The sequence below is a fragment of the Schistocerca gregaria genome, chromosome 3 (genome assembly GCF_023897955.1).
Source record: "Schistocerca gregaria isolate iqSchGreg1 chromosome 3, iqSchGreg1.2, whole genome shotgun sequence".
Taxonomy (NCBI): domain Eukaryota; kingdom Metazoa; phylum Arthropoda; class Insecta; order Orthoptera; family Acrididae; genus Schistocerca; species Schistocerca gregaria.
Genome location: NC_064922.1, coordinates 895,702,584 through 895,725,914, shown reverse-complemented (window position 1 = coordinate 895,725,914; position 23,331 = coordinate 895,702,584). Strand labels below are relative to the sequence as shown.

Sequence of the window (23,331 nt, the reverse complement as noted above, 5' to 3'; positions counted from 1 at the left end):
GTTCTTGAGCATATGGGATTTCCTGGCGGTATTATCACAGTGGTTATGCGCCTGTTGAGTAGTGCAACCTCTACAATCATGTACAATGGTCGCCTCACACCGTCCCTGGTCATCACACGATCTGTACGGCAAGGCTACCCCCTTTCCACGATTTTGTATGCTTTCGCCTTGGAACCCCTGCTCCAGGGCATGCGCCAAGGTTTGGAAGCTATGGCTGTGCACGGCCACCGTTTTTGTTGTACAGCCTACGCAGACGACATAGTACTATATCTGCGCAGTGAAGATGAAGTACGAGCAGCATTGACATGGGTGGCGACTTACGGCGAAGCGTCGGGGAGCTGCCTCAACGTGTCAAAATCCAAGGTCCTGCTCATTGGTGAGGGCATGCCGGAGAGATGCGTTGCCCCCCTTAGTGTCGCCGCCACCATACGATGTCTTGGACTTGATTTCGCAGCAGATCTGCGCCGCTCAGCGACTATCAATGATCGACGCTTGCTACAGACAATCAGAGCAAATCTCGCAGATCACCGGCTACGAGCTCTTGACGTTATCCAACGCGCGAAATACGTGAACATGTATCATGCTTCCCGTATACCACACGTGGCTCAAGTACTACACCGAGCGAGGTGGCGCAGTGGTTAGCACACTGGACTCGCATTCGGGAGGACGACGGTTCAATCCCGTCTCCAGCCATCCTGATTTAGGTTTTCAGTGATTTCCCTAAATCGTTTCAGGCAAATGCCGGGATGGTTCCTTTGAAAGGGCACGGCCGATTTCCTTCCCAAATCATTCCCTAACCCGAGCTTGCACTCCGTCTCTAATGACCTGGTTGTCGACGGGACGTTCAACACTAACCACCACCGCTCAAGTACTACCAGTCTCTAATCTCCTGGCCCGACGACTGTTCATGGCTTTCGGCTGCTTCGTCAGCTCGGGGATGTTATTCAAGATGCAATATGAATCCCTTGCACTGCCACGAGATCGTGGCGGGGTGGGACTCATCCACGTGCTCACTCGTGTCAAGGCACTTTACGTCAGCTCCCAACTATAACTTTGGCACCGTCACCCGCAGAGCCTTACTAGCCTCCTGCTTCACAACTTTGCACCGGCCTCCTTGTCCGCCCCAGTACTGGTATCGACCATTCCAACCCCCTTTTATTACATCCAACGATTTTTCCTGGAGTTCAGCTATGTCTACCGGTCCTTACCACTTACACGTTTGTACCTCACGAAAACAGTCTCCGAATTGTTGCAACAGTGCCGCCCGTCCAACCCCATCGAATGTAAGTATCCACAATACGTGTGACGACACATATGGAAAGCGATCCATGCGCGTTTTCTCGTATCAGACGTTCAATCAGCGTGGTGCATCACCGTGAATGGCAAACAAGTTAACCGATATCGTCTGCACCGCATCCATCTCGCCGATTCATCCCTCTGCACCCACTGTGGAGTGGATGACACGGATGTCCACCGGTCCCACTGTGGCACAGCGTTTGATGTCTGGACACTTGCGCGGCGAATTTTGGCGTTCCTTACTCGACAGACGCCAGCTCAGATCGACGTCCACATGCTTTTGTACCCCGATAAGACTTTCTACCCCTCTGCCAAAACTCACTCTGTGAATTGGATCTGTGGCCACACGATCCGCTATCTTTTTACTTCTGGCGACAAGTCTACGCTAGGATATTGGACTTATCTCAACGAACGACACTGCGTCCTGATTCGTAACCCACGCTATAAGCAATATTTTTCCAATTTCTTACGGAGCACCTTGGATGACCCACCTCGTAGCTGGAACGTCCAAGCCCTGACAAGCTGAAAACTGTATTAACCGAACCGAAATGAATGGTTCTACTACCCAGAACCCACGCCTTCGCAATGAGAAGACACGTTTGGACGAGCTGGCCTGCTGTAGGCGGAGACACTTCAGGCGCTCCTGTAAGGACTGGTCTTTAACTGCAAGTCGCACGACGACTTTCTATAAAATAAAAAAATAAACAAAATAAAATAAAATAAAGAAAACTTTTCCCTTTTCCTTATTTATTGCTTATAATTTCTTCTTGAAGGGAAATGAAATTTGATTTTGGCTTTGAGAAAGGTTTTTTTTTTTTTTGTTCCACAAGATTGCTTCTTCGCCATCACGACGAAGGAGACTAATTTGTATTTACTGGAAGGAGAAACCAGTATAAATGGTGTATTTGCTCAGGAGTGCAATACGAAAGGACATGGGTTCGCACACGGATGGGTTCAAAGGTTTTTTCTCGTCTTCATAAATGCAACACATTCTGAGACATTGTTATTCGTGTAAGTTAAGATTTTTCTGCAATATTCTTTATTACTTACAGGGTGTTTCAAAAATGACCGGTATATTTGAAACGGCAATACAAACTAAACGAGCAGCGATAGAAATACACCGTTTGTTGCAATATGCTTGGGATAACAGTACATTTTCAGGCAGACAAACTTTCGAAATTACAGTAGTTACAATTGTCAACAACAGATGGCGCTGAGGTCTGGGAAACTCTATAGTATGATATTTTCCACATATCCACCATGCGTAGCAATAATATGGCGTAGTCTCTGAACGAAATTACCCGAAACCTTTGACAACGTGTCTGGCGGAATGGCTTCACTTGCAGATGAGATGTACTGCTTCAGCTGTTCAATTGTTTCTGGATTCTGAGGGGTACACCTGGTCTTTCAAGTGTCCCCACAGAAAGAAGTCACAGGGGTTCATGTCTGGCGAATAGGGAGGCCAATCCACGCCGCCTCCCGTATGTTTCGGATAACCCAAAGCCATCACACGATAATCGAAATATTCATTCAGGAAATTAAAGACGTCGGCCGTGCGACGTGGCTGGGCACCATCTTGCATAAACCACGAGGTGTTAGCAGTGTCGTCTAAGGCAGTTTGTACCGCCACAAATTCACGAAGAATGTCCAGATAGCGTGATGCAGTAATCGTTTCAGATCTGAAAAATGGGCCAATGATTCCTTTGGAAGAAATGGCGGCCCAGACCAGTACTTTTTGAGGATGCAGGGACGATGGGACTGCAACATGGGGCTTTTCGGTTCCCCATATGCGCCAGTTCTGTTTATTGACGAAGCCGTCCAGGTAAAAATAAGCTTCGTCAGTAAACCAAATGCTGCCCACATGCATATCGCCGTCATCAATCCTGTGCACTATATCGTTTGCGAATGTCTCTCGTGCAGCAACGGTAGCGGCGCTGAGGGGTTGTCGCGTTTTGTATGGATAGAGGTGTAAACTCTGGCGCATGAGACGATACGTGGACGTTGGCGTCATTTGGACCGCAGCTGCAACATGGCGAACGGAAACCCGAGGTCGCTGTTGGATCACCTGCTGCACTAGCTGCGCGTTGCCCTCTGTGGTTGCCGTACGCGGTCGCCCTACCTTTCCAGCACGTTCATCCGTCACGTTCCCAGTCCGTTGAAATTTTTCAAACAGATCCTTTATTGTATCGCTTTTCGGTCCTTTGGTTACATTAAACCTCCGTTGAAAACTTCGTCTTGTTGCAACAACACTGTGTTCTAGGCGGTGGAATTCCAACACCAGAAAAATCCTCTGTTCTAAGGAATAAACCATGTTGTCCACAGCACACTTGCACGTTGTGAACAGCACACGCTTACAGCAGAAAGACGACGTACAGAATGGCGCACCCACAGACTGCGTTGTCTTCTATATCTTTCACATCACTTGCAGCGCCATCTGTTGTTGAAAATTATAACTACTGTAATTTCGAAAGTTTGTCCGCCTGAAAATGTACTGTTGTCCCAAGCATATTGCAACAAATGGTGTATTTCTATCGCTGCTCGTTTAGTTTTTATTGCCGTTTCAAATATACCAGTCATTTTTGAAACACCCGGTAGATTGGGGATGCTGAAGATAGCTTGGCCAAATGTTATCCTAGTTACGCTACTTAGTAAATTATTTGTATGTTCTGTTGATTACGACAAATGACACGATTACTTCTTAGGTTAATCTTAAGAAATCTTCATTTTTTAAAATATATTTTATAATTTAATTTGTAGCGTAGGATTTCGCTGGTGTAGGGTCTGGGGTGGGGGCTGTACAAGTGTACGCTTAGTTTAACATTTACTTTATTAAATGTAAAATCTTCTTGACAATATGACAATAACAATAAAAAGTAACTTAATTTTCAGCCCACTATACTCGTACACACATCAAAAAGTTTTGCATCACCTAAGTTACGAGAGTTCCGGAAGCTGTACAGAAAATTGGAACATACCAACATAAACATCATTTCAGCCCTTTTTATTGCTCATGAAAGCCACACATTCCATGTTGTACAGTGAAACCTTCAGAGGTGGTGGTCCAGACTGCTGTACACAGCGGTACCTCTAATACCAAGTAGCACGTCCTCTTGCATTGATGCATGCCTGTATTCGTATCATACTATCCACCAGTTCATCAAGGTACTGTTGGTCCAGATTGTCCCTCTCCTCAACGGCGATTCGGCGTAGATCCCTCAGAATGGTTGGTGGGTCACGGCGTCCATAAACAGCCGTTTTTCATCTATCCCAGGCAAGTTCGATAGGGTTCATGTCTGGAGAACTTGCTGGCCACTCTAGTCAAGCGATGTCGTTATCCTGAAAGAAGTCATTCACAAGATGTGCACGATGGAGGCGCGAATTGTCGTCCATGAAGACGAATGCCTCGCCAGTATCCTGCCGATACGGTTGCACTATCCATCGGAGGATGGCATTCTCGTATCGTACAGCAGTTACGGAAACTTCCATTACCACCAGCAGCGTACGTCGGCCCCACAAAACGCCACCCCAGAACATCAGGGAACCTGTACCTTGCTGCACTCGCTGGACAGTGTGTCTAAGGCGTTCAGCCTGACCGGGTTGCCTCCAGACAGGTCTCCGACTATTGTCTGGTTGAAGGCACATGCGACACTCATCGGTGATGAGAACGTGATGACAATCCTGAGCGGTCCATTCGGCATGTTGTTGGACCCATCAGTACCTCGCTGGATGGTGTTGTGGTTGCAAAGATGGACTTCGCCATGGACGTCGGGAGCGAAGTTGCGCATCATGCACCCTGTTGCGCACAGTTTGAGTCGTAACATGACGTCCTGCGGCTGCACGAAAAGCATTATTCAACGAGGGGGCGTTGCTGTCAGGGTTCCTCCGAGCCGTAATCCGTAGGAAGCGGTCATCCACTGCAGTAGTAGTCCTTGGGATGCTTGAGTGAGCCATGTCATCGACAGTTCCTGTGTCTCTGTATGTCCTCCATGTCCGAACAACATCGCTTTGGTTCACTTCGAGACGCCTGGACATTTCCGTTTTTGAGATCCGTTCCTGGCACAAAGTAACAATGCGGACACGATCGAACCGCGGTACTGACCGTCTAAGTATAGTTTAACAACAGACAACACGAACCGTGTACCTCCTTCCGAATGGAATGACTGGAACTGATCGGCTGTCGCACCCCCTCCGTCTAATAGGCGCTGCTCATGCATGGTTGTTTACATCTTTGGGCGGGTTTAGTGACATCTCTGAACAGTCAAAGGGACTGTGTCTGTGAGACAATATCCACAGTCAAAGTCTATCTTAGGGAGTTCATGGAACCGGAGGGATGCAAAACTTTTTTTTATGTGTGTAATTTTCAATGCAGGGCTCAGACAAGAGAACAACAATTAGAGCGCCCTCGTCCTACAGAATTCAATGAAACAGAAATAAAATAAGCTTTGCCTCAGCACAGAAACTCTGACTACGACAGTAGTAATTACACTATATGGACCTTGACTACAGACAAAAAACACGTTGAATATAGCTTGTGCAATTAACAATAGGACGCTAAGACAGCCCTCAGAATTAATTAAGACCATTCGTGTAGCAGACAGTTGTACACTGGTCTACGATTACTCCCATAGACAACCAGTTGCTATGACCTACTGTCAACTATCTGCACAATTAGCCACACATATATCTCAATACCCCTTACAAACGCGTGCATAGAGAGCAGCGAAAATTCAAGAAATCGTACCACTGGAATTATGTACTACACTCGTTGATCCCTTATATCGAACAAATCAGTTTATGATCCCCTTCCGCCCGCTTAATTATACCCCTGAGACTAATGTAACTAACAATATAGCTCAAAAATGGCTCTTAGAAACTCTACATACTGTAACTAAGCAATTCGATGCTACGTATTTTTTTGTAACGAAATAATTACAGTATTTTTTTCTGTTTTAGAACACTGAAGAGACTTAAAATATCTAGGAAAAGATTGTTGCTTTCAGAAACAAGCTGAATGTCAGTAGGAAGTGAAGGGTTATTGTCGATTTACAAGATGATCTGAATGAGAATGTAATTTTCATTCTGCAGCGGAGAGTGTACTGATGTGGATTAAAACAGTTTAAAACTGTTTACCGAACCGGGACTCGAAACTGGGACCTTTGCCGTTTGCGGGCAGCCGGCCGGGGTGGCCAAGCGGTTCTAGGCGCTTCAGTGTGGAACCCCGTGACTGCTCCGGTCGCAGGTTCGAATCCTGCCTCGGGCATGGATTTGTGTGATGTCCTTAGGTTAAGTTAGGTTTAAGTAGTTCTAAGTTCTTGGGGACTGATGACTTAAGATGTTAAGTCTCATAGTGCTCAGAGCCATTTGAACTATTTTCTGCTGGCAGTTGCATTACCAGCTGAGATGCCCAATCACAACCCTCGGCCCCTCTTTGCAGCTTTACTTTCTTCAGTAACTCGTCTCCTATCCCCTAAACTTGAAGACAAGGTCATACCCTCCAAGCAAGGAGACCACTTCCTGACGAAATTGAAGCTGTGAGAACGATTTTGCGTCGTGGTTGGGTAGCTCAGTTGGTGAAGCACTTTCCCGCGAAAGGCGAAGGTCCCGAGTTTGAGTTCCAGTCCAGCATACAGTTTTATCTGCGCGGAGTTTCGTGATGCGCAACAAATCGTTTCCTCATGCGCCACAGCCTCGTAACACAATTTTTACTAGCGATAGAATATCAGCACATCTTAAATAACATTAGTCAGCCATTAATGCAGCACATTGTAGTTCTATAGGTTGTTTGACGAAAATCGACCCTGAAAGAACAATTCTCTTGGTGGAAACTCTGCTTAAGGGTATGACCTGTGATAAGGGAAAAGTATGCACAGAGCACTTCCACACGAAGGAGAGAGAAAACAACACACATTTTGGTACTTGTCCCTTACCGTAAGCCAGCCACCATCTCTGAACAAGTGGCGCCCAGCAGGATGTCGTTCAGCTCGGAGATGACCTCAGTGGTCGCGTATCGGTCCATCAGGAAGTTATACACATCAGCGCCAAAATATCGCACGCCCTGGCAATAGACGATGCGCCTCAAGTCCGGGTCCACCCTGTCAACAGTTAGCTCAAAGTTACGTTACTCTGCAACCAAAAGTTAGCATACTTAAAAAAATCTACGAGTTCTGTCTGCTTCTGCCTCAAATAACACGATCAGGGGTCTGATCGTGAAATACGGCAAAGTGTATAAATACTGATGTATTCATGCGTCTTCGCTTACAAATAAAATTTGTTTTCGCTACGAGCAAACACAGTGTTTTCTTCTTTTTTGCAAGACATGTTTCGCTGATGATACAGCGTCATCAGTGACAGTTTTAGTTTCTTTTTATGAAATAATAGGAAAATTGCTTTTTAATATCTATAAACTTAGAAATTTCAGTTGTTAAAACTCGTACCCACAGATTTGGTAACAGATAAAACATACAACAAAATATACGTACATACGCCACATTCTGTGCTTTTGTGGTGTACCGCACTATCCTTTACAGCGATTTCTCTTTCACAGTTTGTCTGTAGCCATAAAGGACTTAATCTGGAAACTTTGTTGTGCCAAAAATTTACGACTGGGAATGTTGCGATTAGCTTTATTTTACTCTGTATGGAAGATGAACCATGGAACTTGCCGTTGGTGGGGAGGCTTGCGTGCCTCAGCGATACAGATGGCCGTACAATAGGTGCAACTAGAACGGAGGGGTGTCTGCTAAAAGGCCAGACAAACGTGTGATTCCTGAAGAGGGGCAGCAGCATTTTCAGTAGTTGCAAGGGCAACAGTCTGGATGATTGACTGATCTGGCCTTGTAACAATACCAAAACGGCCTTGCTGTGCTGGTACTGCGAACGGCTGAAAGCAAGGGGAAACTACGGCCGTAATTTTTCCCAAGGGCATGCAGCTTTACTGTATGATTAACTGATGATGGTGTCCTCTTGGGTAAAATATTCCGGAGGTAAAATAGTCCCCCATTTGGATCTCCGGGCGGGGACTGCTCAAGAGGATGTCGTTATCAGGAGCAAGAAAACTGGTGTTCTACGGATCGGAGCGTGGAATGTCAGATCCCTTAATCGGGCAGGTAGGTTAGAAAATTTAAAAAGGGAAATGGATAGGTTGAAGTTAGATATAGTGGGAATTAGTGAAGTTCGGTGGCAGGAGGAACAGGACTTCTGGTCAGGTGGCTGCAGGGTTATAAACACAAAATCAAATAGGGGTAATCCAGGAGTAGGTTTAATAATGAATAGGAAAATTGGAATGCGGGTAAGCTACTACAAACAGCACAGTGAACGCATTGTTGTGGCCAAGATAGATACGAAGCCCAAACTTACTACAGTAGTACAAGTTTATATGCCAACTAGCTCTGCAGATGATGAAGAAATTGAAGAAATGTACGATGAAATAAAAGAAATTATTCAGATAGTGAAGGGAGACGAAAATTTAATAGTAATGGGTGACTGGAATTCGAGTGTAGGAAAAGGGAGAGAAGGAAACATAGTAGGTGAGTATGGATAGGGGCTAAGAAATGAAAGAGGAAGCCGCCTAGTAGAATTTTGCACAAAGCACAACTTAATCATAGCTAACACTTGGTTTAAGAATCATGAAAGAAGGTTGTATACGTGGAAGAACCCTGGAGATACTAAAAGGTATCAGATAGATTATATAATGGTAAGACAGAGATTTAGGAACCAGGTTTTAAATTGTAAGACATTTCTGACCACAATGTATTGGTTATGACCTGTAGATTAAAACTGAAGAAACTGCAAAAAGGTGGGAATTTAAGAAGATGGGACCTGGATAAACTGAAAGAACCAGAGGTTGTACAGAGTTTCAGGGAGAGCATAAGGGAACAATTGACAGGAATGGGGGAAAGAAATACAGTAGTAGAAGAGTGGGTAGCTTTGAGGGATGAACTAGTGAAGGCAGCAGAGGATCAAGTAGGTAAAAATCCTTCGGTAACAGAAGAGATATTGAATTTAATTGATGAAAGGAGAAAATATAAAAATGCAATAACTGAAGCAGGCAAAAAGGAATACAAAGGTCTCAAAAATGAGATCGACAGGAAGTGCAAAATGGCTACGCAGGGATGGCTAGAGGATAAATATAAGAATATAGAAGCTTATCTCACTGGGGGTAAGATAGATACTGTCTACAAAAAAATTAAAGAGAGCTTTGGAGAGAAGAGAACCACTTGTATGAATATCAAGAGCTCAGATGGAAAACCAGTTCTAAGCAAAGAAGGGAAAGCAGAAAGGTGGAAGGAGTATATAGAGGGTCTATACAAGGGCGACGTACTTGAGGACAATATTCTGAAAATGGAAGAGAGTGTTGATGAAGATGAAATGGGAGATACGACACTGCGTGAAGAGTTCGACAGAGCACTGAAAGACCTGAGTCGAAACAAGACCCCCGGAGTAGACAACATTCCATTAGAACTACTGACGGCCTCGGGAGAGCCAGTCATGACAAAGCTCTACCATCTGGTGAGCAAGATGTATGAGACAAGCGAAATACCCTCAGACTTCAAGAAAAATATAATAATTCCAATCCCAAAGAAAGCACGTGTTGACAGATGTGAAAATTACCGAACAATCAGTTTAATAAGCCACCGCTGCAAAATACTAACACGAATTCTTTACAGACGAATGGAAAAACTGGTAGAAGCCAACCTTGTGGAAGATCAGTTTGGATTCCGTAGAAATGTTGGAACACGTGAGGCACTACTGACCTTACGACTTATCTTAGAAGAAAGATTAAGAAAAGGCAAACCTACGTTTCTAGCATTTGTAGACTTAGAGAAAGCTTTTGACAATGATGACTGGAATACTCTCTTTCAAATTCTAAAGGTGGCAGGGGTAAAATACAGGAAGCGAAAGGCTAATTACAATTTGTACAGAAAATAGATGGTAGTTATAAGAGTCGAGGGACATGAAACGGAACCAGCGGTTGGGAAGGGAGTGAGACAGGGTTGTAGCCTCTCCCCGATGTTATTCAATCTGTATATTGAGCAAGCAGTAAAGGAAACAAAAGAAAAATTCGGAGTAGGTATTAAAATCCATGGAGCAGAAATAAAAACTTTGAGGTTTGCCGAAGACATTGTAATTCTGTCAGAGACAGCAAAGGACTTGGAAGAGCAGTTGAACGGAATGGACAGTGTCTTGAAAGGAGTATGTAAGATGAACATCAACAAAAGCAAAACGAGAATAATGGAATGTAGTCGAATTAAGTCGGGTGATGCTGAGGGAATTAGATTAGGAAATGAGACACTTAAAGTAGTAAAGGAGTTTTGCTATTTGGGGAGCAAAATAACTGATGATGGTCGATGTAGAGAGGATATAAAATGTAGACTGGCAATGGCAAGAAAAGCGTTTCTGACGAAGAGAAATTTGTTAACATCGAGCATAGATTTAAGTGTCAGGAAGTCGTTTCTGAAAGTATTTGTATGGAGTGTAGCCATGTATGGAAGTGAAACATGGACGATAACTAGTTTGGACAAGAAGAGAATAGAAGCTTTCGAAATGTGGTGCTACAGAAGAATGCTGAAGATTAGATGGGTAGATCACGTAACTAATGAGGAGGTATTGAATAGGATTGGGGAGAAGAGAAGTTTGTGGCACAACTTGACTAGAAGAAGGGATCGGTTGGTAGGACATGTTTTGAGGCATCAAGGGATCACAAATTTAGCACTGGAGGGCAGTGTGGAGGGTAAAAATCATAGAGGGAGACCAAGAGTTGAATACACTAAGCAGATTCAGAGGACGTAGGTTGCAGTAAGTACTGGGAGATGAAGAAGCTTGCCCAGGATAGAGTAGCATGGAGAGCTGCATCAAACCAGTGTCAGGACTGAAGACCACAACAGCAACAACATTGGAAGATTGTGTTTTGTGTGTGTGAGAGAGTTACATTTTTGTTCTGTCTTGATGTCCATTGGTCTGTGGTCCATATCCGTAGGTTGTTCTGCAAATGTAGAATGACTTTTTAGTGCATTCGTGTGTATCCAATAGTGAAATTTCTGCTTGACTATTCAATGTAAACTGAACTCCAGTCCTAACAGTCAGTCCATAAAAGTGTTGATTGTCTTTGTTGGTTTTGGTTGTCCTTAGTTTTCTCCGTGCAGAGTTAGCTATCCTGTAGCCTATATTTATTTGTCGTGCTGGTCGTCGTGGGTGCTTCTTGCTCATGTTGTGTGTGTGTGTGTGTGTGTGTGTGTGTGTGTGTGTGTGTGTGTGCGTGTTTACGTTCTGTGTCTCTGGTGTGTCTGTGTTTGTATGTTGGTTCCGATTTGTTTGTTTTTGTGTGGGCCGGCCACGGTAGCCCAGCGGTTCTAGGCGCTTCAGTCCGGAACCGCGCGACTGCTACGGTCGCAGGTTCGAATCCTGCCTCGCCCATGGATGTGTGTGATGTCCTTAGGTTAGTTAGGTTTACGTAGTTCTAAGTTCTAGGGGACTGACGACCTCCGATGTTAAGTGCCATAGTGCTCAGAGACGTTTGAACCGTTTTGTTTTTGTGGGCTAGGTGAATGGGACACCTAGCACACAAAATCAAACAAATCATAATTTTGTGATTCAGTTTGTCTACAGTATTTGTGTCATTGACCACAGCTATTTGTTTTACTATCTGTAGTTCCTTTTTGAAGTGTTTCCTTCAGTCTGTGCAGTATGCACTGGAAACCGGCTTATTTGTGCGAAACACGCACCGGAAAGAAGCAGGCACAGCTACAAGAAAATCTTACACTCTCACTTACAGCAACAAAGCACCTCACAGGATAGGTAACATAGATAAAAAATATAAGGCCTAATAGTAGCCTACAGAATAGGTAACTCAACACAGAGATGAGTAAGGACAACCAATACGAACAACGACAAACGCAACATTTCCAGTATTTATCAACTGGAACATCAAGACTGCAGTTCAATTTACGTTGGACAGACAGGCAGAAATTACAGTGTTAGCTACATATAAAGCCCTAAAAACAACAGCTGTCATTTTATATTCACGGAACACCTTATGGATATGGACCACAGACCAACAGACATCAACATCGACTTCTCAAATTCTCAAATGCTCCAACAGTCCATTACAAAAACTGGTGATTTAGAAAAGGCACTAAATACAAAAGGTATCAGTTGAAAGAAAAGAAATAATAAACGAACACACAGCTCTTTCAACGTACCTATTTTCGCTCCCTTCAAAGAATTGTCAGACGATCTAAACTGATAAAACTCTTGCGCGCTCACACACACACACACACACACACACACACACACACACACACACACACACACACACACCTTCACATGTTACTAAACATTACCAAATTTAAAATGTTAAGTCAACCATTTTCCTAAAACGGTTTCATAAATTTGTGTATAGCATCTTAAATGGCAGAGCTGACGTGTAAGCAGAGTCTTCATGCAAATCGATTCACCACGCTGAGAAAACTACTCACTGGTTGTCAGGATTGGCAGGGTCGGCCATGAATCGCTCCATTTGTTCGTATGTCGAATTGAGACAAGCCTGCTGGCCGTAGTTGCAAGCAAGGCTGACAATGATGGCCCTCAGGATACGTGTGACGTGGTCCTCACCTGGCACCTCACGGTAGCCTAGTTCATCGGTCATGTGCTCCAGCACAGACAGTGCAAACTCCTGCACAAATTTATTGCGAGTGAAAAGGTGCAGAACTTATAAGTGAAACAACTGCACTATAACAGAGAAAGCTAAGTGAATGAAAAAAGAGTAAGTGACAAAAACACAACGAAAAGGAGTAACATTACCTTCAACTCACGATACAGCTGTAAATAAAATGCAGATATTGAGGGTGGAACGCTCACAGAACTATGGAGGGTAGTTAAAAATGAAAGTCTCGTGTAGAGAACTGATGATAACGCAAGTTTATAAACAAACAACTAGAACAACTTCTAGTTAAAGGAAAAAGGTTTGTGATTTGGTTATACACTACTGGCCATTAAAATTGCTACACCAAGAAGAAATGCAGATGACAAACGGGTATTCATTGGACAAATATATTATACTAGAACTGACATGTGATTACATTTTCACGCAATTTGGGTGCATAGATCCTGAGAAATCAGTACCCAAAACAACCACCTCTGGCCGTAATAACGGCCTTGATACGTCTGGGCATTGAGTCAAACAGAGCTTGGATGGCGTGTACAGGTACAGCTGTCCATGCAGCTTCAACACGATACCACAGTTGATCAAGAGTAGTGACTGGCGTATTGTGACGAGTCAGTTGCTCGGCCACCATTGACCAGACGATTTCAATTGGTGAGAAAGTGGAGAATGTGCTGGCCAGGGCAGCAGTCGCACATTTTCTGTATCCAGAAAGCCCAGTAAAGGACCTACAACATTCTGTCGTGCATTATCCTGCTGAAATGTAGGGTTTCGCAGGGATCGAATGAAGGGTAGAGGCACAGGTCGTAACACTTCTGAAATGTAACGTCCACTGTTCAAAGTGCCGTCAATGCGAACAAGAGGTGACCGAGACGTGTAACCAATGGCACGCCATACCATCGCGCCGGGCGATACGCCAGTATGGCGATGAGGAATACACGCTTCCAATGTGCGTTCACCGCGATGTCGCCAAATACGGATGCCACCATCATGATGCTGTAAACAGAACCTGGATTCATCCGAAAAAATGTCGTTTTGCCATTCGTGCACCCAGGTTCGTCGTTGAGTACACCATCGCAGGCGCTCCTGTCTGTGATGCACCGTCAAGGGTAACCGCAGCCATAGTCTCCGAGCTGATAGTCCATGCTGCTGCAAACGTCGTCGAACTGTTCGTACAGATCTGTTGACTCAGGAATCGAGACGTGGTTGCACGATCCGTTACAGCCATTCAGATAAGATGCCTGTCATCTCGAATGCTATTTATAAAAGGTCGTTGGGATCCAGCACGGCGTTCCGTATTACCCTCCTGAACCCACCGATTCCATATTCTGGTAACAGTCATTGGATCTCGACCAACGCGAGCAGGAATGACGCCATACGACAAACTACAATCCGATCTTTATCAATGTCGAAAACGTGATGGTACGCATTTCTCCTCCTTACACGAGGCATCACAACAACGTTTCACCAGGCAACGCCGGTCAACTGCTGTTTGTGTACGAGAAATCGGTTGGAAAACTTCCCTCATGTTAGCACGTTGTAGGTGTCGCCAACGGTGCCAACCTTGTGTGAATTCTCTGAAAAGCTAATCATTTGCGCATCACAGCATGTTCTTCCTGTCGGGTAAATTTCGCGTCTGCACTACGTCATTTTCATGGTGTATCAATTTTAATGGCCAGTAGTGTATATGCGATAAACCCTCTGTAAGTTAAGAAATAAAATTAAATACACCTAAGTATTCAGTAAGCATAAATATACAGTGTTCGGCCAGAACTTTATGACCACCGATCTACTATCGACATAAACACATTGAGGCGATAGCAGCGACACCTGGTGAGGAATGACTGCTAGTCAGCGCACGCAGTATCTGCGAGCGTCCTGCCCATGTGTGGATTGGGGACGGCACTCGATCTGTTTGAGTTTGGCGCAGGGTAAGCTTGTGATGGCGGGGAGGCTCGGTACTGGCACTGAGGAAAATGGACGCCTCGTCGGCTGTGGTGAGCCCCTTCAGCACGTGGCGGCACCGAGCTGGAGCCACGTCCAGACGCCGTGAAGTAGGGTGGCCACCCCTCATTGCAGGTGTCGATTGTGGTTGGTTGGGCAGACTGGTAAAACGAGACAGGCAGCGAACTGTGGCGGAACTGACGCCAGACTTTAGTTCTGGTCAGAGTAAAAGTGTCTCTGAACACACAGTGTTCTGAACACTCCTAGCGATGGGCCTCTGCAGCCGAGAGCCATGCATGTATCAATGTAAGCAGCTCGACTTCGTTAACTACGATCGAAATGAGCAAGTGATCTTTGGCACTAGACGTTGGTGTACCGGCAGAGCGTACCGGGGTCTGATAGATCCCGATACGTACTTCAACCTGCACTGCGGGTCGGGAACAAATTGGCGGCGGCTCCATTATTCTCCGGGGAACATTCAAATGGGCACCCATGGGTCCAGTGGAACTCGTGCAAGGAAGGCACCACGACGGCCAAGGAGTATGGTACACTAATTGTAGACCACGTACACGTCTTTATGATGATCATGTTCGCCGGCAGCAGCGGCATTTTTCAACAAGATAATTCGCAATGTCACAAGGGTAAAAATGTGATGGAGCGGTTCAAGTTACAATGTGGCGAGTTCAGTTGATGTTCTGGCCCCCGTACTCGCCAGATGTGAACTCGATTGAACACATCTGGGATTTGACTGAACGTGGCGTCATATGTCATCGTCCACGGCCCCGAAATTTTCGGAAATTAAGTGACTCGTGTGTGCAGATGTGGCGCCAATTCCCAATAGCGACGTACCGAGGCCTCACTACTTCCATATCACGACGCGTCGCAGCTGTTCGTGCCAAATGTAGACATACCAGCTATTAGGCACGTGGTCATAATGTTGTAGCTACTCAGCATACTTGTACTAGTGTATTCGTCAAGAAAGACCCGGTTTGTGACAGACAGGAGACTGGTTCTTCCACCACGACAACGCACCTGCATACACAGAAATTTCTGTTAATTTTTGACTTGAAATGGTATGGTTCTGCTGCCCCAGGCACCTTACTCACCTGACCTGACTCCGTGCGACTTTTTCTTGTCTCTGAGCATGAAAAGGGGTATGAAAGGACACGAGTCTGGTCAACATTGAAGAAGTCAAGAAAAAAAACTAGGGAGGAGCTAGAATGAGATTTTCACTCTGCAGCGGAGTGTGCTCTGATATGAAACTTCCTGGAAGATTAAAACTGTGTGCCGGACCGAGACTTGAACTCGGGACCTTTGCCTTTCGCGGGAAACTGCTCTACCAACTGAGCTACCCAAGCACGACGCACGCCCCCTCCTTACAGCTCTACTTCCGCCAGTACCTCGTCTCCTGCTTTCCAAACTTCACAGAAGCTCTCCTGCGAACCTTGTAGAACTAGCACTCCTGAAAGAAAGGATATTGCGGAGACATGGCTTAGCCAGAGCCTGGGGGATGTTTCCAGAATGAGATTTTCACTCTGCAGCGGAGACGTATGTCTGCGAGGAGGTGGCCAAGTCGTGCATGGGTAGCTCAGCAGGTAGAGCACTTGCCCTCGAAAGGCAAAAGCCCCGAGTTCAAGTCTCGGTCAGGCACACAGTTTTAATCTGCCAGGAAGTTTCATATCAGCGCACACTCCGCTGCAGAGTGAAAATCTCATTCTGGGAACATCCTCCAGGCTGTGGCTAAGCCATGTCTCCGCAATATACTTTCTTCCAGGAGTGCTAGTTCTGCAAGGTTCGCAGGAGAACTTCTGTGAAGTTTGGAAAATAGGAGACGAGGTACTGGCGAAAGTAAAGCTGTGAGGCCCAGGCGTGAGACGTGCTTTGGTAGCGCAGTTGGACGAGCACTTTCCCGCGAAAGGGAAAGGTCCCGAGTTCGAGTCTCGGTCCCGCACACATTTTTAATCCGCCAGGAAGTTTCATAGGGAGGAGCTGTTAGCCTTTTCCAGAGATTACTACAAAAACAATGAAGACACCGGTGGGACAAATCTATTAGTTGTAATAGAGAGTATTTCGAAAGGCATTAGACAGTTTTGTAAACAATTTGAATGTATATAGCTTTTAAAAAATAATTGTGGCTCGTCTGAAAACCCCTCGTAGGAGGTGACTTAGGCAAAATGCGAGGCAGTGACTTACGCTGTACTGTTCGGGGGCGTCCCAGCCCACGAGGCGCTCCATGTTGAGCAGCGTGCCCGAGGCGACCCTCCAGGGGATGTAGTCGCGCTCCCGCCTGAGGTAGGCGTGCAGCCGCAGCGCCGTCTCGGCGGACAGCACGTACGCGGCGCCGGACAGGCTGGCCGCGTCGTCCAGCAGCTGGCCGCGGTTCGCGGCCGGGATGGCCTCGGGTTCGGACCGCAGCTGCTCCGTCAGCAGCGCCCAGTTCTGCTCGTCGTAGTTGACCCGGTAGTAGCCTGCGGGCACACCACAAGTACTGGCGCTACCGGCAGCTGTTCTCTGGCAGTTAGCGTTCTGCCGATCCTATGCCTCCCAGAAACTAGCGAAGCGCGATTACGCCGCCGTGGAAGCTAGGCTGGAGAAACATCGAGGCTCGTTCGTAGGAAAAGTGTCTGACGATGTTTAATGTTGCAAGATATCCGAAATACTGAGACAAACTGAGGTGGGCTACAGGGACAAACGGATATACACAGTACGTATAAAACCAAGGGGAACAAAAACAGTGGCGGACCAAGTCTGTGGTGTGGGGTTGATCTGAGATTCTGCGCAACGGTTTAATCTGAGATGTACCCTTTACCCTGTGACTCCTGCAAGATGCAAAATCCACCCCCACACTTCTACACAAGTCAGACAGACGCTCCTGACGTTCTAAAGAGAAATGCCTGAAAAACTTTCAGCAATAAATATCTTCTGGAGTCGTCCGCTGTAAGGAAATGACACAAAATTTCTTACGTAACTAGTGGGATACTTGGCTACTGGAGTAGTGCTAGTTAGTGTAAGAAAAAAACATGAAACTAACGAAAGTTATTATTTATTTTACAAAAATTCTGAGAAATCACAATGGCACTTTTAGTTATGAATTGAACAAGTTATATCCCGGTTCTTTTCGGAATGTGGAGTTACCTCTCAAGGATAGGATTCTCTTAAGAAATTTCTATACAAAGCTTAAGATGGTTGTTGACTTGACAGAACAGCTGAGAAGCGCGCCTACTCAATTTCAATAATTATCCTTTAGAATGTTGCTAGGTACGGTCGAGGCTGTCGCGTGTGAAATGTAGTGAAGTGTACTGTTGTGGAGGAAATATGAGCTCGCAATGGCTGTAGCGCACAATACCGTAAGCTGCGATGACTGCTGTCTGCGCCGCTCGCTGCTGACGAATAAGATAACTCTTATTCTATCTGGATTGACCTTCGCCAATCAAACTCTTCCTACGCCTTGATGAAGTCAAGGATTCCTGTTCGTCGCTAGTCTAACTATTGACATGGTACACCGGTCAGATAACCAGTCCACTGCTACGCCACTCAAAAATTCGCTCACAGGCGTTTAACTATAACTCTGTCCGTTCACACCGCACAATAAGTGTGTCGGCCAACACAGTGAACAACGCTTAATCGCAAGGTCTCAATATAGAGAGTCGCACTTCGATTCGCTCTCGACAGAGGTGCTCTCCCAGTGAAGGACTGAGGAGAGACTTGTTCCTCGCTCCAAGAGCGACAACGGAACAGCGCCTCTCCACGCCAGAAATGAAGGGGTATATCTTTCGGTCTCTTCCATTACTCATTCAGCTCAAGGCGTCAAAAATATCATCTGCCAATCAGCATTGCTCTTCTAAAACGGGAGAATGACGTTTCGTTTAAGGCGACCAATCCGGAAACCTGTAGTTTAGCGTTTGGCGTTTGCTATCTCCCTGTGAAAATTTCTAAACTGCGTGCTATGTGTAAAGAATGCGTAGGCTGGCCGCTCCCACACAATGTAGCGGAATTTGCTTTTAAGCTGAACACGTGGTCGTTCCTCCTTTCCCTCGGGCGAACGCTGTCCGCTCCACGGGCGGCTACCGGCCGACGTAGATGGGTTGGGACTGGCCTCCTGGCGTGCGGTTGCCTCTCTCAAACTAAAAGATCCTGCGACCGTCGTGTCTGGAATGTATGTGTGTACGACAGCCTCGAGTATTTCAACCATGGTGCGCACTTGCGATTTATTAGTTATTTGCATATCGTTTACATGAATTCATACAACGTTGACTTTGTCTTATCGAGTTTGGGTTCAAATGAAGCTCTTGATGTGCGGAATATGACTGTGACGGCGGAATATGTAAGCAATGAAGGTCAGGAGACCACGACGTCTTACACAAGAAAGAAGCAATCAGACTAAAAAGAGTGTAACACAGGTACACTATGCGATGAAAAGTATCCAGACACCCACCAAAACCGAGCGAGGTGGCGCAGTGGTTAGCACACTGCATTCGGGAGGACGACGGTTCAATCCCGTCTCCGGCCGTCCTGATTTAGGTTTTCCGTGATTTCCCTAAATCGTTTCAGGCAAATGCCGGGATGGTTCCTTTGAAAGGGCACGGCCGATTTCCTTCCCAATCCTTCCCTAACCCGAGCTAGCGCTCCGTCTCTAATGACCTCGCTGTCGACGGGACATTAAACACTAACCACCACCACCACACCCACCAAAACAGACGTTTTTCATATCAGGTGCATTGATGTGCCACCTATTGCCAGGTACTCCATATCAAGGATCTCTGTAGACATTAGACATCATGAGAGAGCAGAATGGGGCGCTCCGCGAAACTCACTGACTTCGAACCTGGTCAGGTGACTGGGTTCAGCAGCGCGGGATTAGTTGAGCGGTTCAAGGTGCTGCAGTCATGGACTGTGCGGCTGGTCCCGGCGGAGGTTCAAGTTCTCCCTGGGGCATGGATGTGTGTGTTTGTCCTTAGGATAATTTATAGGTTAAGTACAATGTAAGACTAGGGACTGATGACCTTACCAGTAAAGTCACCTGAGGTTTCACACACATTTTAACATTTTTGACTGGGTTCACTTGTGTCATACGTCTGTAAGCGAGATTCCCACACTCGTAAACACCCATGTTTCCGATGTGATAATGGGAACGTGAAGGGACACACAGCACAAAAGCGTACAGGCCGACCGCGTCTGTTGACTGACAGAGACCGCCGACCCTTGAAGAGTGTCGTAGTGTGTAAGACGCAGACATCTATCGAGACCATCACACAGGAATTCCATACTGTGTCAGTATACATTGCAAGCACCATGACAATTAGGTGGGAGGTGAGAAAACGTGGATTTCATTGTCGAGCGGCTGCTCATAGGGCACACATCACGCTGGCAAATAGCAAAAGACCCCTCGCTTGGTGTAAGGGGTGTACACATTGGACGATTGAACAGTCGAAAACGTTTTGTGGAGTTACGAATCACGGTACATAATGTGGTGTTTCGATGGCAGGGTGTGGGTATGGCGAATCCCCGGTGAACATCTGCCACCGTGTCTAGGCCAACAGTAAAATTCTGAGGCGGTGGTGTTATGGTGTGATCCTATTTTTCATGGAGGGGCTTGCACCCCTTGTTGTTTTACATGGCACTATCACAGCACAGGCCTACATTGATGTTTTGAAGCACCTTCTTCCTTCCCGCTGTTGAAGAGCAATACGGGGATCTCGATTGCATCTTCCAACACGATAGAGCACCTGTTCATAATGCACGGCCTGTGGCGGAGTGGTTACAGGACAATAACATCCCTGTAATGGACTGGTCTGCACAGAATCCTGCCTGAATCCTGTAGAACACCTTTTGGATGTTTGGGAATGACGCCTTTGTGCCAGGCCTCACCGACCGTCACCGATACCTCTCCTCAGTGCAGCACTCCATGGAAAATGGGCTGCCAGTCCCCAAAAAACCTTCCAGCACCTGATTGAACGTATGCCTGGGAGAGAGGAAGCTGTCATCAAGGCTAAGGTTGGGCCAACACCTTATTGAATTCCAGCATTACCGATGAAGGGCGCAACGAACTTGTAAGTCATTTTCAGCCAGGTGTCCGGATACTTTTGATCACATAGTGTAAGTTGTCTTTCACCCCTGCTATTCCGTCTATACATCGAAAAAGCAATGCTGGAAATAAAAGAAAGGTTCAAGAGTGGGATAAAAATTCAAATTGAAAGAATATCAATTATAAGATACCGTAATGACACTGCAATACTCAGCGAAAGTGAAGAAGAATTACAGGATCTCTTGAATGGAAGGAATAGTCGACTGAGTACAGAATATCGATTGAGAGTAAATCGATGAAAAAGTAATGAGAAGTAGCAGGAATGAGAATACCGGGAAACTTCTAATCAGAATTGGTGGTCGGGAAGTACTGAAGTTAAGGAATAGTCCAAACTAGGCACTAAAATAAGCCATGACGGATGGATCAAGGAGGACGTGAAAAGCACTGGCAAGAAGGGCATCCCTGTCCAAAGGAAGTCTGCTAGTATCAAACACACCCCTTAATCTGAAGAAGAAATTTCTGAGAATTTAAGTTTGGAGCGCAGCGTTGTATGGTAGTGAAACATGGACTGTGGAAAAATCGGGACAAAAGAGAAATGTTCAAATGTGTGTGAAATCTTATGGGACTTAACTGCTAAGGTCATCAGTCCCTAAGCTTACACACTACTTAACGTAAATTATCCTAAGGACAAACACACACACCCATGCCTGAGGGAGGACTCGAACCTCCGCCGGGACCAGCCGCACAGTCCATGACTGCAGCGCCTGAGACCGCTCGGCTAATCCCGCGCGGCACAAAAGAGAACTGAAGGATTTCAGATGTGGTGGTACAGAAGAACGTTCAGAATTAGTTGGACTGATAAAATAAAGAACGAGGAGGTTCTCCGAAGAATCGGCGAGGAAAGGAATATGTGGGACAAAATGAAAACGTGGAGAACTTAAATATCTTCAAGATTTCGCGGCCCCGGCAGCAAATGTGTAAATACCAATTTTAATTTTAATAATTAACAGCCTCAGTTGCACCGATTAACTAGAATTTACCTAGGTTTCAGTCGGGATAACCCAACCTTCTTCAGAACAGCAGTAACTATCGTTTGTCCACTATGGAATTTACCTAGGTTTCAGTCGGGATAACCCAACCTTCTTCAGAATAACAGTAACTACCGTTAGTCCACTATGGACAAAGGGTAGTTACTGTTATTCTGAAGAAGGTTGGGTTATCGCGATTGAAACCTAGGTAAATTCTAGGTAAACGGTGTAACTGAGGCTGTTAATTATTAAAATTAAAATTAACAACGTGGAGAGACTGGATGATGGTACATGTGTTAAAACATCAGGGAATAACTTCCATGCTACTAGAGGCAGCTGTAGAAGGTAAAAACTGTAGATGATGCAGAGACTGGAAAACATCCAGCAAATGATTGAGGACGTAGATTGCAAGCGCTACTCTTAGATGAGGAGGTTGGCTCAGAAGAGGAATTTGTGGCGGGCTACATCAAACCACTCAGAAAACTAAAGACGCTCCTCCCCCCCCCCCCCCTCCACACACACACACACACACACACACACGCGCGCGCATACGCACACACCTCCAAAAGGAAAAAGAAAATCAGTTAAGACCGATATTCTTCACTTTAAATAAACAACCACTACGCTATCAGTCAGTCTACCACTTGGCCCTCTAACTCCAATGATAGCTGCACCATGTACTATGGACGCACAACACGACACTACATCTACGTCAGTATTCCGCACGGTATGTAGCCGTGAGTACATCTGGTAACATCTGGTACAGCTAACTGATCCCCTCTTCCACACTCTACTTGCGAATGGAGCGTAGGGTAGAATTATTGTTAGTAAACGTCTGTATTACCTCTATTTCCAGAATTTTCTTGTTGTGGTCATTTCTCGAGATGTACGTGGAAGGGTGTAATATGTTGCCAGACTCTCTGGAAATCTCACCAGTACAGTTCTTCGTGATGCAGAACGCCTCTCTTGTGGCGCACGTCACTTGAGTTTGTTGAGCATCTCTGTAAAGGTCTGGCAGGGACTAAACGGGTCCCATGCTGGACAGCGCCGCCCTTCCTTGGATCTTCTCTATCTCTTCTATCAATCCTACCTAGCAAGGGTCCCACACTAATTAACAACACCAAAAAATCGGTCGAACAAGCCTCTTGTAAGCCGCTTCCTTAGTAGACAGACTACATTTTCTTAAGATTTTTCCAGTGAATCTCAGTCTCGCATTTGCATTTCTATTTGTTTTATGTGGTCATTTCACGACGGGTCGCTCTGGATAGTTACTCCTAGGTATTTTATGGTAGTTTCTGTTTCCAGCAATCTCTCGTCAATAGCGTAGTTCACAGTAGTGGATTTCTTTTCCAATGTGTGCGTAAAATGTTACATTTATT

At 45.7% G+C, this 23,331-nt stretch overlaps 1 protein-coding gene across 1 annotated transcript in view; it reads right to left on the bottom strand.

The window, feature by feature from the left end:
* LOC126354612 (aminopeptidase N-like) overlaps positions 1–23,331 on the bottom strand; it is a 111,160-nt gene that overhangs the window by 11,466 nt on the left and 76,363 nt on the right. The window contains exons 12-14 of the mRNA XM_050004371.1: positions 17,093–17,367; positions 12,771–12,967; positions 7,224–7,388 (exon numbers count right to left, since the gene is read on the bottom strand). Coding sequence (XP_049860328.1) covers positions 7,224–7,388; positions 12,771–12,967; positions 17,093–17,367 — 637 coding nt within the window. The remainder of the gene's footprint in view (positions 1–7,223; positions 7,389–12,770; positions 12,968–17,092; positions 17,368–23,331) is intronic.